This window comes from Lactuca serriola, chromosome 5, assembly GCF_051521515.1.
Source record: "Lactuca serriola cultivar US96UC23 chromosome 5, Lser_US96UC23_V15, whole genome shotgun sequence".
NCBI lineage: Eukaryota > Viridiplantae > Streptophyta > Magnoliopsida > Asterales > Asteraceae > Lactuca > Lactuca serriola.
Genome location: NC_136412.1, coordinates 9,994,745 through 10,011,715, shown reverse-complemented (window position 1 = coordinate 10,011,715; position 16,971 = coordinate 9,994,745). Strand labels below are relative to the sequence as shown.

The window sequence follows — 16,971 nt, the reverse complement described above, 5'->3', positions numbered from 1 at the left end:
CGGCTTGGTTACTTATATTTCAAATGAATGAATCAGGTCTATGGAGACGAGGGATCTATGTCATCAACAGTTTTTTTTTTTAATGATTGATCATGAAACCTAGAATTCCATATAAACAGGGTAGGTAGATGTTAATGCTAAAACTAAAGTGGTATTCTTAAGAGAATGATTACAACAATTAATCTACTACTAGCTACTTACCCTCTTCATCTGTCATGGTGTACGAATCAATTTCCTTCCTACTGAAATATACAGTTACTTGAAGAATCAAGATCAGCGCAATGCAGGTGCACCTTAGGTCAAGAGAGAGAATCAAGTCAACCCCAACCCAATACCCACCCCCATCTTGTATATAATGTAAAGCTTTTTCACATTCTACTTTGATTTCTTTTTGTTTTTCTTTTTCTTTTTCTTCTCCACAAGGGCTGAGGAGGAGGAGGATGATATGCCATATGTCGCTTGACATGCTTTAATCACATCACACACATGTGAGTCATCATCCGATATATTTCCTAACAAAACTTTTGCAGCTTTATGCCCTCCTGAAGCCAAAAGCGCTTGATACATCCTGCAAAACAAAACATATGTATAATAGATTAAGAGGTTGTTTCTTATCAACTTAATGGCTTAATACATTAAGACACTAAATTTTCAACTGTTTTTTATTTTTTTTCCTCTACATGTTTAAAATGATGATTATTATGGATAAAATGGGTTGGTCATCTACACTTAAATCATTTTACACATAAAAGAGTTAACTGGTTTAAAATAAAAAAGAAACAACAGGAGAAGCTAACCTTAGGTAAGTTAAGACATTGTATGGAAGGCCAGCTGTCTGATATTCTTTCCAAACAGAAAAAGAACGGTTGAGATCTTTGGCATTGACACAAGCACTAAGAAGAAAATCAAGACTTTTCCTTGATGCTCGAATCCCAATCTCTTCCTTGATTCCTTTAAGTAGATCCAACCCAAACTGCACATCACTTGGTTTCATCACAGCAATCTCATAAAACACCTGCCATTCAATTCAATTATCAATACCATAATCATTACCAATCAAAATATGACATTCTTTTTCACAATACCATGTTGTAATAGAATAAAAAATGAATGTGGAATGTTATATTCAACAGATAAATGAAAATATGTTTCTATTTCTTGCATTTAGCCCTTTGGGAATTCGGATATGATCGAGAGAGAGAGAGAGAGAGAGAGAGAGAGAGAGAGAGAGAGAGCAAGCAGAAAACCTCGTCAAAAAGAACTTCAGAAGCCATTTCATTGGTGGAAGACTTCTCCATTCGTTGCTTCAGTAAATCAACAGCTGGCCTAAACCAAGTTTAACTTATCATCAATAATTAAATAAACATAAACAAACAAACAAACGAACAGATACTATTATTATTATTATTATTATTATTATTATTATTATTATTATTATTATCATCATTATACCCTAAAAGCTTGTATCGAACACAATACAAGATGATTCTGGCACACCCATCATGCCAAAGTTCTGAATCCTCTAATTGCTTCAACAGCTGAAGTAATCTGTCTAATTCGCCTTCCGATTGAAGATGTTCCTGATTCAAACATTTATAACTATTATTAACTACCTACCTACCTATAAAAAACAACATACAACAATTAGACATATATATATATATATATATATATATATATATATATATATATATATATATATATTGAACTCTAGTCTTACAATAAGACATATAGCTGATTTTGGCTCCAAAATTGCTTCAACTTGTTTAAGTTGATCGTAAACTTCTAGGGCATCTGCCATTTGACCATTTGTGGCAAGTGCAGAAACCAGCACACTTTTCATTTCATTCACAACTTGAAACGCAATTCTCTTGTCTGAGAGAACCTGCAATTGCAAATGGATTACAAATCAAAATACAACAGTTTTACCACAAAAACACAAGTATGGGAGGGGTTAAACCACAAAAATATATTATATTATATTTGTATATGGAAAGCTTACTTGCTTTGCCTTGTCAAACAACCCACAAGCTGCATATGCATTTATAAGTGCCATGAAAATGTGTTTTGTGGGTTGAACTCCTGATTCCTCCAGTTCTTTAATATACTACACAAAGCATCACCAATCAGAGCATGAATATTATACATAAACATCAAATAGAAACTAGCAAATTTTATTACCTTTATGATATCATCTTCACTATTGCAATTGCCTAATATATAACTGAAAGTAAGAGAATCAGGTTTAACTTTTGACTTGTCCATTTGTTTAAGAACCATCAGTCCTTTATGAAAGTTCTTCTGCAAAAAACAAAAAGCTTAGGGAAATGGAAGGGTGAAATAATAAATGAGGTCTTAATGAGATCAATGGATTAAATCTTGTTCCCATTAAGTCAAAATAAAACAACACAAAGATGAATAAGAAAATTAACCTGTCGAAAGTATCCACCCATTATTGCATTGTACATGTTAGCAGTAGGAATTAAATTCAATCTCTCCAGATCTCCAATTATGCTATATGCCTTATCAAACTGCAAATAAGTAGCAAAGGTATTTTAAAATGCTTGGGATTCAACATGACAAAAACATAAATCAAATGCAACAACAAATAAAAGATCACTTACATCCTTCATTTTCACACACAAGCTTATCATAATTCTGAAGGTCTCGGCATTCGGATGTATGTTATGATCATTTATCATGGAATTTATGCGATGAACCTGTCATACAGTTTGAATAATTATTCATCATTCATCTAAACTACTTCTAATTTATAAGCTTAATCATGCTAATAACATACCAAATTATATTCACAGCTCAAATCACATGTTGTTAGTATGGAATTGATTGTATTTATTCGAACATTTAACCCTTCTTCAAACATAGATTCAACTAAATCAATGGCCAAATGTACCTGTCTCAATCAAGAACATAATAAACTATCAGCAACATTCAAAGTACATAGAAAAAAGATATATCCTTACTCAAAAAGAAGTACAAATGAGATTAAAGGTATTGTTCACACCTCGCCTGAGCTGCAACAGGTTTTAATAAGCTTTTCATAAGGTACGGATGAAGATGAAACCTTCAATTCAGCTTGCAAACTTTTGAACTTTGTAACAATGTTTTCAATCTTAAAAGTTAAAACCATGTAATCAAAATCAGTAAATAAGAGTTGGTAACAATCAAATGTTATACATTTACAAAATATTTTTGACAAATGCTGACCTGAATATTTGGTATACTCATTGCATAGCAATAGATCAAGTTTGACAGATCTTGCCCAGTTTCACCTGTATTTTGAAAAAACAAAAATACCCAAAAAGAAGGGAAGAAATCATTCTTCATTAATCATTACAAACATAAACTTAGATTCTTCAAGAAAATCTTTAAATGATGAGCTTAAGCTTACCATCAGTTTTGAGTTCCAGTAAGAATTTCTTTGCATGGGTCTCCAAAGAAAGCCCTCCCAATGATTTAAAAATCCTTTCCATACTCTCCTTTGAGGAAACTTTCTTTATGTCAATTGTTTCTAAAAGAAATGATACTTCCTCTTGTCGATCTCCTTCACACAAGGCTACCAAATAACTTTCATTAAAGTTGGATTCATCACTACCATCTGCATTTGTAATTAGCATCTGTATCTTATCTCCATCATTTAGTTTTATCCATAAAAGCATCTCATAGTAAGCTAGTCTTGAAAGAGAATTCAGATTTTCTTTCTTGATGTTCTCACAGAAGAAGTGAAATTCTTCAACCATGCCCATGTCAATGATAAACAGAAGAAACGGACCATAAGTTTCTTCACCAATTTCAAAACCACTTTCCCTCATAGATTCAAAAACCATATAAGCTCTATGGAACTCTTCCAAAGCAGTATCCTCATCATCTGTATTCCTAGCCTTCTCTATGCATACCTCTATCATAGCATTAAATTCTTTAACACCAGTTTGACGCCCCAATTTACCAAAAACTTTAATAGCATTATCTGCCCCTAGCCTACGTGTGCACAATCTGGTCAGCCTGGAAAAACGAGTGCCCTGAGTAGACTTGAAGACCCATTTTTGCTTCCTCTCCCGTGTTACATCTTTGCGACGCAGTGATGTGGTGCTGTTAATTAGGGTTGGCGCCCATGGTATATCCAAAAGACCAGCCGAAGGTTGGACATCATAATCACAGGTCTCTTTAGAATCTGGCGACTCATCTGTATCTCCAACATTTCTATTATGATAAGTAACAAAAAAGAATGAAGAACCATGAAGTGGTATACGAACATAGATGAAACTTAACATGTTCAGCCTTACAAATGTAAAATTAAGTAGACTAACAATGAGATATGTACCGAATATTATAGAATGGAGTTGCCTGGAAAGATCTCGCTTTGAATCTGGTAGAGAACACGTTAAACATCAATTTTTTTAGATTAGCTAAATCAAAAGTAGGGGGTCAGAAGTATCATGTGTTCCTTGTGTTCTAACCACATGATTTCAAATTAACACTTTCATTTGATAGTTTCAGTTTGTAAACATGGGAAAACCTAGCAAAGGAATCTGCCGCACAGCATATATTAATGATAAAATTATATTATATTTCTCCATTATCCAGATATAGTACGATTAAGTACCGGAAGTTGAAGACGAAGTGCCAACCCTATTGCTCTCAACTGCCAATTCACTTAGAGGCTTGGAAGATGGAGATTTGTTTGATCGTGGTGGTTTAAGATATGATGAAGAAGAAGAATCTGCAGCGCTGGCAACTCGTATATAGTTTTTTAGGGTGTCTTTGGCGGCGGAGGCGATAGACGAGGTGTTGGTGACGGCAGAACGGGTGATGTTCTTCGACTTGCGATGGGAGTGCGTGGTGCCGGAACTTAGCAGCTTGGTGAGGGTTCTGGTCTTGGCGGACATTTGATCATAGGATTTTGATTTTTCGTGGGGAGGTTTTGTTTTAAACCAGATATGTCGGGTTTGAACCCAAACCTGTTATGAGAACGGAGTGAGTGGTGCGGTCTAGCCGTGCTGCCCGTGCACATCATCACGTGCACCACTCAGTGGGTACGGTTTAGACGCGGTCTCAGCAGCTGCGGATGCGATCCACGTTCGATTTTGATTGGGTTTTACCATTTGAAAACGGTCAATTTTTAAATATTTATTTATTTATTTATTTTTTAACACTACTATAAATATTTTATAAATTAACCAAAAAAACTCATCTACGTTTTGTCGTCTTCAACATTCTACTGTCTTCTTTCTTTTTAAGCCCAAAAAATGTCATCCTTCAGATCAAACAAACGAAAAAACATTCACCAGAAAACTCACAACTCCAAGACCTTCACTCGATCAACCGATTTATTTGCAACTTGCTTCGAATAGAGAGAGTCGGAAACAAATGGACAGTGACATGAAAGTGTTATCGATTGACACGTTGAATTTGACTGAGGATGCGCTTCAAGTCGTTTTGCAAATGAAGGAAGACGTCAATAAACGTTACACTAATCGTGGTTAATTTTTAGTTGTTTTTCAAGTTTTAATTATTTGATTTGTGTTTTTTTTTAAATTCTACGTTTAAACTATCTAATTTTTTAATTTCTAATTTCCTAGGTTTTTTTAAGTAATATAATGGTTTTTAATTTTAATTAATGAAATATTTTGTTTTTATTTAAAACTAAAAATTTTATTTATTTAAAAAATAAAAATAATTGAAAGGAGTGTGACACCACTTCTTGGGTGTGGTATGAGACCACACTTTTGTGGTAATGAGTGAGGTGGCACCTATATGTTACTGCGGTTTCATGAGGGAGCGTGGCACCACTCCCTTCAGCCTCAATCTCAAGTTACCAACAACTCAAATACAATAATTTGGGTTATCAGCAACCCCGAGTTTTCAGCAACTCATATACATCAATTTTAGATAGAGGAATAAAATTTACTCCTACTTTTTTCCTACATATCTTCCTACCTAATTAAATGGTGACATGTGTAACATTTAATGCCCATTTAATAATATTTTAAGATACTAATATGACACTACACATCTCACCATTTAATTAGGTAGGAGGATTGATAGGAACAAAAGGTAAGAGGATATTTAATTTCTCTTTTGGTTATTAACACTCGCGTGTTATCAACAACTCACATACAACATATAATATAAGTAATATACTAAGAATATTCGCCTCACAAACAAGTGGAAAATCCCTACAACTCTCAAAACGTGGAGACATGTATAACAACCACCTAGACATGTAACCAAAGGTCAAACTCTAACATATGAACTGAAACCCTAAAGTTTAACCAAAAAATCAACATTGGTCAAAAGTCAATGATCAACAGTCAAAGTCAACAATCATGCCGCCCCAACGTGGCCAAACCCTGGCCACACCGTGGTAGCGAGAAGACAACATTCGCAGGACTCAGCTACCCGTTGCGTCGTGCTGAGACCTTAGTTACACCGTAGTTCGGCTCAAATCAAAAGATCACAACAAATTTGCCAACCATGTTGTGGTCAGGTCGTGAATAAAAAATGGCCCCCGACAAGTAATGATTCCATTCCAATACCGCTAAAATTAATGCAAGTAATTCACGATCATAAGTTGATTTGAAACTATTAGAATGAGAACAACCCTTATTGAAATAAGCCATTGGATGATGATCATGTGTCACAACTAGCATTTTTAGCTAGGAAATTCTGTCTTCGTGTAATCAACTCTTGTGTAACTTGTAACTAAGTTGATGTTATGTATAAATACTCATTCCAAAAACAATCATTTGAATCAAAACTCACTCGTGAAGTCCAAAACCTAACTCAATACATTTCACACATTCAACGATGGGTTTGTAACCCTAATGTCCCGGTTCAAACTCAAAATGAACCATGATCCTCTTATTGGGCCTAATGAGCCAGTACACTCTCAATTTGGTTATTTTGGGTCAAGGAACCCTATTTGGGCTCTAATTGGACCCACATTCATGAAGCTATAGCATTTTGAGCTATATTGGGCCTAAAATGTCCCACAACATTTTCATGGGCCTTATTGGGTCGTAAACAACTTTCTTGAACATTATTGGGCCGTAAACCCATTTCTTTATCATTTTTGGGCCGTAAACCCTCATATGGGACCAAATGGCCGGAAACTTTCATAATGGGCCTTATAATTTCAAGTATTATCAAAACTAGCCCAATATCCAAATTTCTTTCCTTCCCATCTCCACTTTCGGTTATATATATATATATATATATATATATATATATATATATATATATATATATATATATATATATATATACACAAAAAGAAAGAAAATGTTATGGGATTAATTAGAGGATGACACCTCTCTTTTATTTATTGGATTTCCAAGCTAATTACATCACATACTTCTAGGATTAGTTCCCTAATCCTCCATGTAATACCCATTCCACTCTCCTTATTTCTCTCTTCTTACCCTCGACCCCTCTCTATTCTCTACACTTCATCCAAACTTCAACACACAAAAATTCTCTCTAAGCTCTCAAGAAATTCTCACTTTTCCCTCTCCAAAATTGTGAGTGCTAGTGTGTGAGTCCAATAATACTTCATCAAAAACCATCCATTCTTGGTAAGTTACTTATCATCAAAATGTTTAACTTCATGTTCATGATAAACTTACTTCTTTTAACACCCCATTTCGTGATCCATGTTCCTGATAAACCCATAAGCTCGAAAACTCATCTCAAGGAAGGATCTAGGCTGAAATCTCCTCCAAAATCTTCATCAAAACCGAATCCAACACACCAAAGTGAGTTCATACCCCCTATTTTCGGTTTTTACTATGTTTTGGGGGAGAATGCAAGTTGTTTTGTGTGGATATATGTGTATATGCATGATTATGTGTGTTTTTCATGATATATGTTATGATTATGTGTTGTAAACTTCATAAACTCGAAAATATGATAAAATATGATGATAATTGTAGAACATAACACTTGATACAACTTATTATGCAAAGAAAATGTTTAAAACATTACAAGGTTGTTTAAAACTAAGAAAATCGCATAAGATGGCCAAAAATGACAAAATAATCAAAAAGTGAAGTTATTATATAACTCACAATTTTGAAGGGACAAAAAAGGATTTATTTTGAATAAATATGGATATGTGTGGTATTTATGATTTTAAAAGGGCTAAAAGTGTAAATTTTCACAAATGGGCCTCATATTGGGCTTTCACGGTTTTTGGGCTATGTTGTAAAATTTTGGATTTTTGTAGGCTTGAGTGTCATTTTAAACAAAGTTGAGCCAAAGATGTTATTTTTCGGTTATAAGGGCTAAAAATGATAATTTTATAAAATTTAGGCCAAAAATGATATTTTTGACAAAAGTTGGTTAAAAATGTCATTTTATTTAAAACTAGCCTTAAATGTAAACTTTTGGTCTTAAGGAACCTAAAAAGTCAATTTTACAAAAAAAAAACTAATTTGTAAATTTCTAGTCTAATGGACCAAAAATGTCAATATTACAAAAGTGGCCCTTTTTATGTCATTTTGGAAAACGATTGAACAAGAACGAACATTACAATAACAAACGAGTCAAATTCGTTAAACTCACTTTTATTGGCCCTGAAATATACATTACATGCTTAGTGGGCCTTAGTTGTCCTTTTGCATGGTTATTGGGCCTGGATTATACATTACATGCTTAGTGGGCCATAGTTGTCCTTCTGCATGCTTATTGGGTCTGGAATATATATACAATACATGTTTAGTGGGCCTTAGTTGTCCTTTTACATGCTATTGGGCCTGGAACTTACATTACATGTTTATTTGGGCCCTTGTGGTCCATTTACATGCTTGTGACTTCGTACATTCACATACATACACTTTGGGCCTTGTATACACACAACATATTTGGAAAACATTGTTTACTACGTTAAATAGTGTGATACAATATTCGCGTAAATTTAGTTAAGTTTCTTGTGAGAAACGTATTCATCCGTACCTATCTAGCGTACAACCTTAACCCATGTAGTTATAATCAGAGTCTATTGGAGGGAGAGCGGGAGTTTGTATATAGATCTATATGGGGTTGACACCCCACGCCTGAGTTGTTCGCTACAGTTAGACTAGGTCAGTCTAGGGCGACAAACCTTACCTTAAACAAGTCGGTGCCTAAAAAACGTCATGACGGGCAGATCGGTCATATCAAGTATGGTTATAACGAACTCACAGAGAAATTAACTCCATTATAAAATTTACGTAATACATTTACAGTTTGGTAACACAGTAACATACATGCACTGGTACTCAGTCTTAGGGTGTTAAGACCACAACGTTTTATAAACAGAAAATATCAGATTTTCTGGGATCATTCACTTTATACATTTTCAAACATTTACACACATGCATTAATACAAGATCGGACACAAACATTTCAAACAGTTTTTTGGAAAATATAAGTTTTTCTGGTGTTTACAAAGTAATACAAAACATTTTACTCAAACATGCTTATGAACTCACCAACATTATATGTGTTGACATTTTTAAATTAACTTGTATTCTCTGGGAATCGTTAAGCAAAAAGGTCGACAGGAACATATGGAAATTGTCATATTTTGTATCATCATACATTAACTATTATGGCATGTAATGTTTAATACAATACTTGATGTAAACAATGATGGTTGTATTTTGAATGTATGATGATGGTGTTTTTCATGTTTCATTTATATTCATTGTGATGATATTCCAAGACGAAGTCACCCAAACCCCCAGACATTTCCGCCGATTTCTTTCGGTTCGGGGGGGGGGGGGGGGGGGGTGTGACATCTTGAGACAATATAGCTCCCACCCATGAGATAAGGCGTCACATTCCACAACAAAGCTTTTTGAAAAATCATGTAACCGGATAACTATTGTAGATAACAGTGCTTGTTTCAATATATCGAAAGCTCTCAACACCTCTTCAGACCATAAAAATCTATCTTTGTAAGAGTTGTGAGTGGTCTTGTAATTATTCCATTGATAGATGCCATTTTATGCATCTTTTAGGGTAATTTTTATTAACATTTAACATCATATTTTACATATTTGCATGTAATTAGTTTAAATAATGCTCAACTCATGTCATTCGTTAGAATTCTCGTATTGTTCTTGTGTTTATGTTGTTTTTAGATAATTCGAGTGGAGTAGTACTTTGGGAGCAACTGCATATGTGTTTGATGGAGCATTGGAGTTAAATGGAGCTTGAAACTTATGAAGGATTCTAATGGATGCTTGGAGGTTGTTTTGGTTAAGAGAAATTCGATTGAATTGATCCTACGATGATAGATTGCTACATTCTAAAGCATAAAAGATATTGTTGACAACTTTGACCCCTTTTCGATATTTTAACCATATCTCATGACTCGTAACTCCGATTGATGAGATTTAAAATGTTCCGGGAGCTAGAAAAAACTTTAAGACGACTTTCGTGTTTATGAAAAAGTAGAAAAACACATAAATTTGATCGAATTTTGCCCATAAATTCGATCGAATTTGTACCTTGCAGCTTCAGAAAGTCATGAAAAATCAAAATTGCAAAATTCGATCAAAGACTTCGAAATTATTATCGTATTTCTCAAAAATGTGATCGAATGTTTGGGTTTCTTGCTCTTGGAGACTCTGGCTTGTATATATAGGACGCCTCTCTGATTAGATTGAAGGTTGGACGATTCCTGAAGCTCCAGTTGACGAAAAAGACAATTTATGCGGCGATTTCTCTATGATTTCAACGACTTTTGAAGATATGAATATTCTGGATCGTGTCTCTCAGCTATTTTAGTAAGATTCAGTAGTTTAATTTTTCAATTTACTATTTTTATTAGATTTAGCCATGTCTGGCTAAACCCTAGTTTTCAGTTATGCACATATCATTACATTTCATGTAATCAATCATTAGACTTGGTTTTAGATTTGTGATTTTATCTATATTTTTTAGTTTTGCACTTAATGAATGTTTGATTTTGATTCTTCTTAGCCTGATCACCTAATTAGGGTTTAATCATTCTCGTTAATAAGTTAATAGAATATGTAATTGTTCTAGTAAACCGGTAATAAGTAACAAGTACGAGATTGGTTTTGTGTTGGGATTTAACTATGATATGAACTGAAATTTCATACATTTACGCTTCTGAGATTGTGAGAAGTATTGGATATTTTTGGGGATTTTACATAGATTATAATGCTGCTTTTGTGATGTAATTAAGAACTTGTTTAATTAAACATTAAAAAGTTAGGGTTAATTCAAAGAGCTTGTTTTGGTTAACTAACTAGATAAAAAAGAATATACTGGAGCTTATTAGTTGTTCTCTATACCAGTTGAGATAGAACGCATCTTGAATAACTAGGTCAATGTTGATTGCATGATTAGGAAATTCGCAACATAACTGAATTTTTTTTATTGCTGAATTCCATTTAGTTATTTTCACTGCTATTTTAGTTTGTTATTAATTAAAAACCTCCCCTTTTATTATGTATTTGAATAGTATGTGTCTTATGCAAAGAGGCATTGACCATTAAGTTGTGTCCTTGAGGATTCGTCCATGCTTCCCTGTGCTATCCATTAATGCAACCAGCAGTGATAAATATTAATTGCTTAAATCGTGCGCGACAGTGGGTTAACATCCATAATCTCTCACAAATCTTCTACAATACTCGGTAAAACTGAGAAACCAACGAACATATTTAACAATAGTAAGGATCAGCCATGATTAAATGACTTTTTTTTCTTGTTCCACTTGAAACCCTTCTGAATTGATAACATGTCTGATAAACACCACCTTCTGTTGTCTAAAACAACATTTTGAAAAACTTTGCCAAAACTGATTATCTTGAAGAAATTCAACGTATGCTCTAAATGGGTCATGTGTTGTTACATGTGAGATTTGTAAATTAAAATGTCATATAAGAAAACGAGTATAAACCTACATAGATAAGGACGAAATAATTCATTCATAACCGCTTGAAAAGTGACATGGGCATTCGTTAACCTGAAAGGCATAACCTTAAACTCATAATGTCTCGAATGCGTTCAAAAAGTTGTTTTTGCAATGTCTTGGGTCTACACTCGTATTTGATAATATAAAAAACGTAAATTCAATTTAGAAAATATAGGAGCACCATATAACCCATCTAACAGCTCATCAATGTTTGGGATCAGGTACTTGTCGGCTATAGTAATTTTATTTAAAGCTCGATAGTCAGTCTTTTTGATAAATAGAAATGGACTTGAAAATGGGATATTGATAGGTTGGATAAGCCTGAATGTAAATAGTTGTTCAACCTGGTGTTCGATCTCGGTTTTATGAGAAAATGGGTATTGATATAGTTGAATGTTTTGACGTGCTGGGTTTGGAACTAAGGGAATTGAATGGTTTGTGATCGGAGAGGGGGTAAGTTATGTGGTTTATCAAAAATAGTATTATACTTGGTAACAATAGTTACAAAGAAGCTAGTATTTCGGGATTAGTGTCCGGTTCAATAGCTAGATGCTGAAAACTGGATGATTTTTGAGGTCGTGTTAAGACACCGTGTAACCTGTATCGCTTCCCATCTATGCTAAATATCATGAACATTTCTTTCCAATTTTCTTGGACTATGTTCAGCATGGCCAACCACTGGACTCCCAAAACTAGACCAACTCTACCAATAGAAAATGGGTAAAAATATTGGATAATTTTGAGGTCATTAATTTGTATTCAAAGATCCCTGCATACTTTGCTACAACGTATGACATCTGTCACAACTAACATTTTTAGCTAGGAAGCTTTGTCCTCATGTAAACATCAACTATTGTAAGACTTGTACTAACACGTTAAAGATTTCACTATGGTTCCTAATGAACCATGTATTGTTATAATACAAAGAATATATATCTCTCAATCTCTCTCCCAATCTCTCTATGTATCTCAAATCTCTCCCAAATATCTCTATGTATCTCCCTTAGTCGAAACCAACTCAAAACGAAAGGAGAAAACTCAAAAGAACAAGCTCATTCCAGAATACACTATCCACACTCGGAACCTCTCTTCCTAGTCCGGAACCCTCTTGGTCCGGAACACCTCCTACCTCGGAACCTTCTGACTTGGCTTCAAAATCCCTACACCCGGACAATCTCGCTCCGGAAGTCTACTGATCTGGAACTGTTGGACTGCTCTGGACCATCTCGTCTCAGAAGTCCTCACAGCTCCGAAAGATCTCGCACTTCGAACCGGAAGCCTTCGCCACTTCGGAACCCTAGACTCTGGAAGCTACAGTGCGACTCTGGAACCTGAACCTTGGGAACTGTCACACCCCAAAACCATAAACGACGGAAACGTTCTGGGGCGGAGGACGTCATGTACAGTATCACAACAATGAAAAGTAGTAAACAAGCAACAACATCATCCATTGTATTAATAATATAATTTTAATACAAGTGTGTTCTGTCGAATTATAATAAACACTAAAGTATAAATCAAAATGAGAGATGAGACTTGAATGAGCTCCATCTTCTCTAAACCTTGCATTTGTACCTATCTACTGTTGACCTGAGGATACAAGTTATTTTGAAAGAGAGTATCAGCTTTAAAGCTGGTGAGATCATAAGTATTTTAGTGTCTTAATTTGTATGTAAGTATTTGTACGTATATGAAATGTAAGCATTTGTACGTATGTGAAATGTAAGTATGAAAACGTTTTGAACATCCTAGAAAGCCCTATGCTTCCTACTGAGGGTAGCCTTCTACCAAGGCATCTAGTATTTGTGTGTGTGTCTCTTGTAAGAGTGTGTATTTTCCCAAATCTGACTATCATTAACCAAAAATATAGTTTCTACATTACCGTGTATCGTTTTGAACAATATGATGATTTAAAATGTTTGATAATAAACGCCTTTAGCGTTCCTTCTTCAAAAGCTGGTAGTTACTTGTATCACTGATTCCCTGAGAAATACAAGTGGTTTCGAAAAAGTGTCAACAATAAAGTTGGTGAGTTCATAAGTGTATTGTACTGAAAAAGTATGTCCTTTTGGAAGAAAATAGATGAACGTGGTTTTCAGAAAATCCAATATTTGCCACATATAGTTTGAAAAATTCCCAAGATTGGAGGGCGTTAGTATCCTTCGTACTTAAATGATAAAAATATGTTTTGTACTCAAAATAATGTAAATACTGAATGCATGTATGAATCTCGTAAATCAAGCTTGTTTTTATACTTTCGTGTGAGTCTTATAACCATACTATTGACACAGACTGCCTGCAAAAACATTCTTCAGGTGTTGTAGTGTTATGACATTTGTCACCCCAGACCTGCCGGTCTAACTGTAGCTAACAGTTTAGGTGCGGGGTCGTCAATCCCATATAGATCTATACACAAGTATCACGTGCTCCTTTTAAGAGATTTTGGCTTATAATACAGGACTTGAAATGCATACTTAAAAGTACGTTGAAGTTGAATATCCCACATCACTTAGTATAAATAGATTTACGATAAGAAAGACTCTATTTCACTTTAGATGAACGTAATTCATTTTTCAAGATGTATACGTATGAATATATGAATAGTTCGCAAACTATACCCATTACAGTTTTTCTAAAAGGGTGTTCCATTTGGTGAAGATAACTTGGTGATATACTAAACTTTATACGTAAAGTAAGATGTTGGTATCGAAATATAATAAGATAGATGTAGCATTTATGTTTATATAAAACGATACGTTTTCTTATATTGTACTTGTATTCCCCCCCCCCCCCTAAAACATGAAGAGACTTGAAAAGTAGGGGTATAAACTCACTTGCTTGGTTTGAAGAGAGTGGGACTAGAGTTGAGCAGAACTTCAACTGCAGAAAGCTGCGTCTTTTAGCTTCTCGGGGATCTCAGTAGCGTAAAACCTTCGTTGAGGCTCGAGTGTGGAACCGAGGGTGTCGGGATGGTCTCTGGTACGTAAGAGTGTGTGAGAGTGAGTGAAATTTTGAGAGAGGTGTGCCAAAATCCGGAGTTTATGCCTTCTATTTATAGGGCTGAAGGCGCGAGTACGCTGGGCGTACCACCGGAGTACGCTGGGCGTAACTTTGCGTCATGTCTTACGACTCGGGTCTAGCTAGGCGTAGAGCTTGCAGCCGATGGGACTCGACCCTGCACCTGAGTACGCTGGGCGTACTCTTGAATTACGTTGGGCGTAATTCTGGCTTCCATCTTCTAAATTCTGTAACTTTCGCGTACGAGCTCCGTTTTTCGCGTTATTTATATCCACGCGTAGGTGAGATTATGCTCTACAACTTTCATTTAGACTCCGTCGGCTAGTTTTGACTTTATTTTTAATGCTATGTTTTTAATAGGCCGAGACTGCTAAAGTCCGTTAAAAATTCATAACTTCTTTATCTGACGTCTGTTTTTGTTTGTCTTTTTATCATCTTACTCCTATTGTGGAGACCTTCAACTCTTGTTTCGGTTGCATTAGCTAAATATCGTTCGATCTTCAATTCGAGTTTTTAGCTCTCTACCGCTGTTACGAAACTTAGAAAATTCGTAACTTCTTCATACGAGGTCCAATTTGGGCGATCTTTTTATGTACGTTTACAGTTTAACGAACTCTACAACTTTTGTTTAGATACTTAAGGCTAAAATTCATTTTATTGGAATTTCACTTTTTACATTAAATAGTGTTTCACCGGGTGTGTCGTAAATATTTGAGTGGTCATAGATTCTTCATTATAACCCGGTTTCGAATGTTCTTTATGTTTTTGGAAATCTTGGCACGATATCTAACGTTTTATGCATCCCAATTTAGATATTTGAACACTTTATTTTTTAGGCTAATTTCGTTGATTCCAAATAGTTTCGTTGTATTTGACTTTTGAGTGTTACATTGCTTTTGGAAAAATATAGGGTTGTCACATGAACTCACCAGCTTTATGCTGATTTTCAAACTGCTTGTATTCTCAGATCCACATTAGACAGGTACCCGCGATCTTTTGGAGAAGACGAAGCGCTTATCAGACTCGTCTTAACTTTTGTTCATATGATATGTATATGTATAACACTTGTAACACTTTGATTTCAAACAAATGTAATAATTCTATGTAATGTAATGTTTTGTGTTTACTACGCTTACTATGTACATTGGTTACGATATTCATGACGTCCTCCGCCCCGGAACGTTTCCGCCTTCGGTTTCGGGGTGTGACAAATTGGTATTAGAGCCCTTGTTTATAGTGAACTAAGTATACCAAACCTTACATGGTATAAGACTATAAACACTAAGGGGCCTAAGTGCTTTGAACTAAAAGTATACTCTAAAATATAATTATTTTCAAAAAGTATATAAGTATACCTAACCGTCTAAATTCGTAACTTCAAGTAGAACAAAACATAAGTAAATGGGTGTTGTACGTTGCGGTTAAACCTGAGCAGCTATGTAGTCGTGTCTAGGATCAATATAGCCTAGCCAACTATATTCATTCGAGACACGGCCAACATGTGCTTGGGAGTGACTGTAGTGTTCAGCATGCCTAAGACTTACCCAATACCCAAACAATGAGCCGTTGTCGCAGCGAATCACGAAATACTATGGGAGTATTTCTAGTGCCAGCTTCGTTAGAGAAATCCCCATTCCAACGTTGATCCTCGATCATTCTTTTAGCGATAATTTATTTGTTTTGATAACTCATTCCTGCTTTATCGCTTAATAGAATTCAATATATGTCATATCTCTTGATTCAATTCAGAGGACTTACCATCCTCTCTTTCCTGATCTTTATAGATCAAGATCCCTCCAAGAAAAAGACCCAGTTCAAAGAACAAAAATCCTCCTCCGCCACCACCTCCTCCCCAATTTGATCCTGTAATGTTTCAGGCAGTTGTTACTGCCGCGGTGACAGTTGCCATGTCTCAAAGGAACCTTGGTGGTTCAGGAGGTGGTCCCCAGCCTCAAAACCAGGAAGGTAGCTAGGGAAACTGAAAAGAGGGTTCCTATAAAGAT

The 16,971-nt window shown here is 35.1% G+C and overlaps 1 protein-coding gene across 1 annotated transcript; it reads right to left on the bottom strand.

The window, feature by feature from the left end:
- Window positions 1-58: 58 nt before the first annotated feature.
- On the bottom strand, window positions 59-4,962 carry LOC145051956 (pentatricopeptide repeat-containing protein At4g04790, mitochondrial-like). The gene is made up of 15 exons (XM_078999778.1): window positions 4,625-4,962; window positions 4,343-4,387; window positions 3,413-4,204; window positions 3,229-3,293; window positions 3,026-3,133; window positions 2,801-2,914; window positions 2,625-2,720; window positions 2,433-2,531; window positions 2,182-2,301; window positions 2,003-2,107; window positions 1,721-1,885; window positions 1,453-1,580; window positions 1,248-1,326; window positions 798-1,015; window positions 59-568 (listed from the first exon to the last, which is right to left on the bottom strand). The coding sequence occupies exons 1-15, from the start codon at window positions 4,905-4,907 to the stop codon at window positions 376-378; spliced, it is 2,610 nt and encodes an 869-aa protein (XP_078855904.1). The 5' UTR covers window positions 4,908-4,962; the 3' UTR covers window positions 59-375.
- Window positions 4,963-16,971: the final 12,009 nt, after the last annotated feature.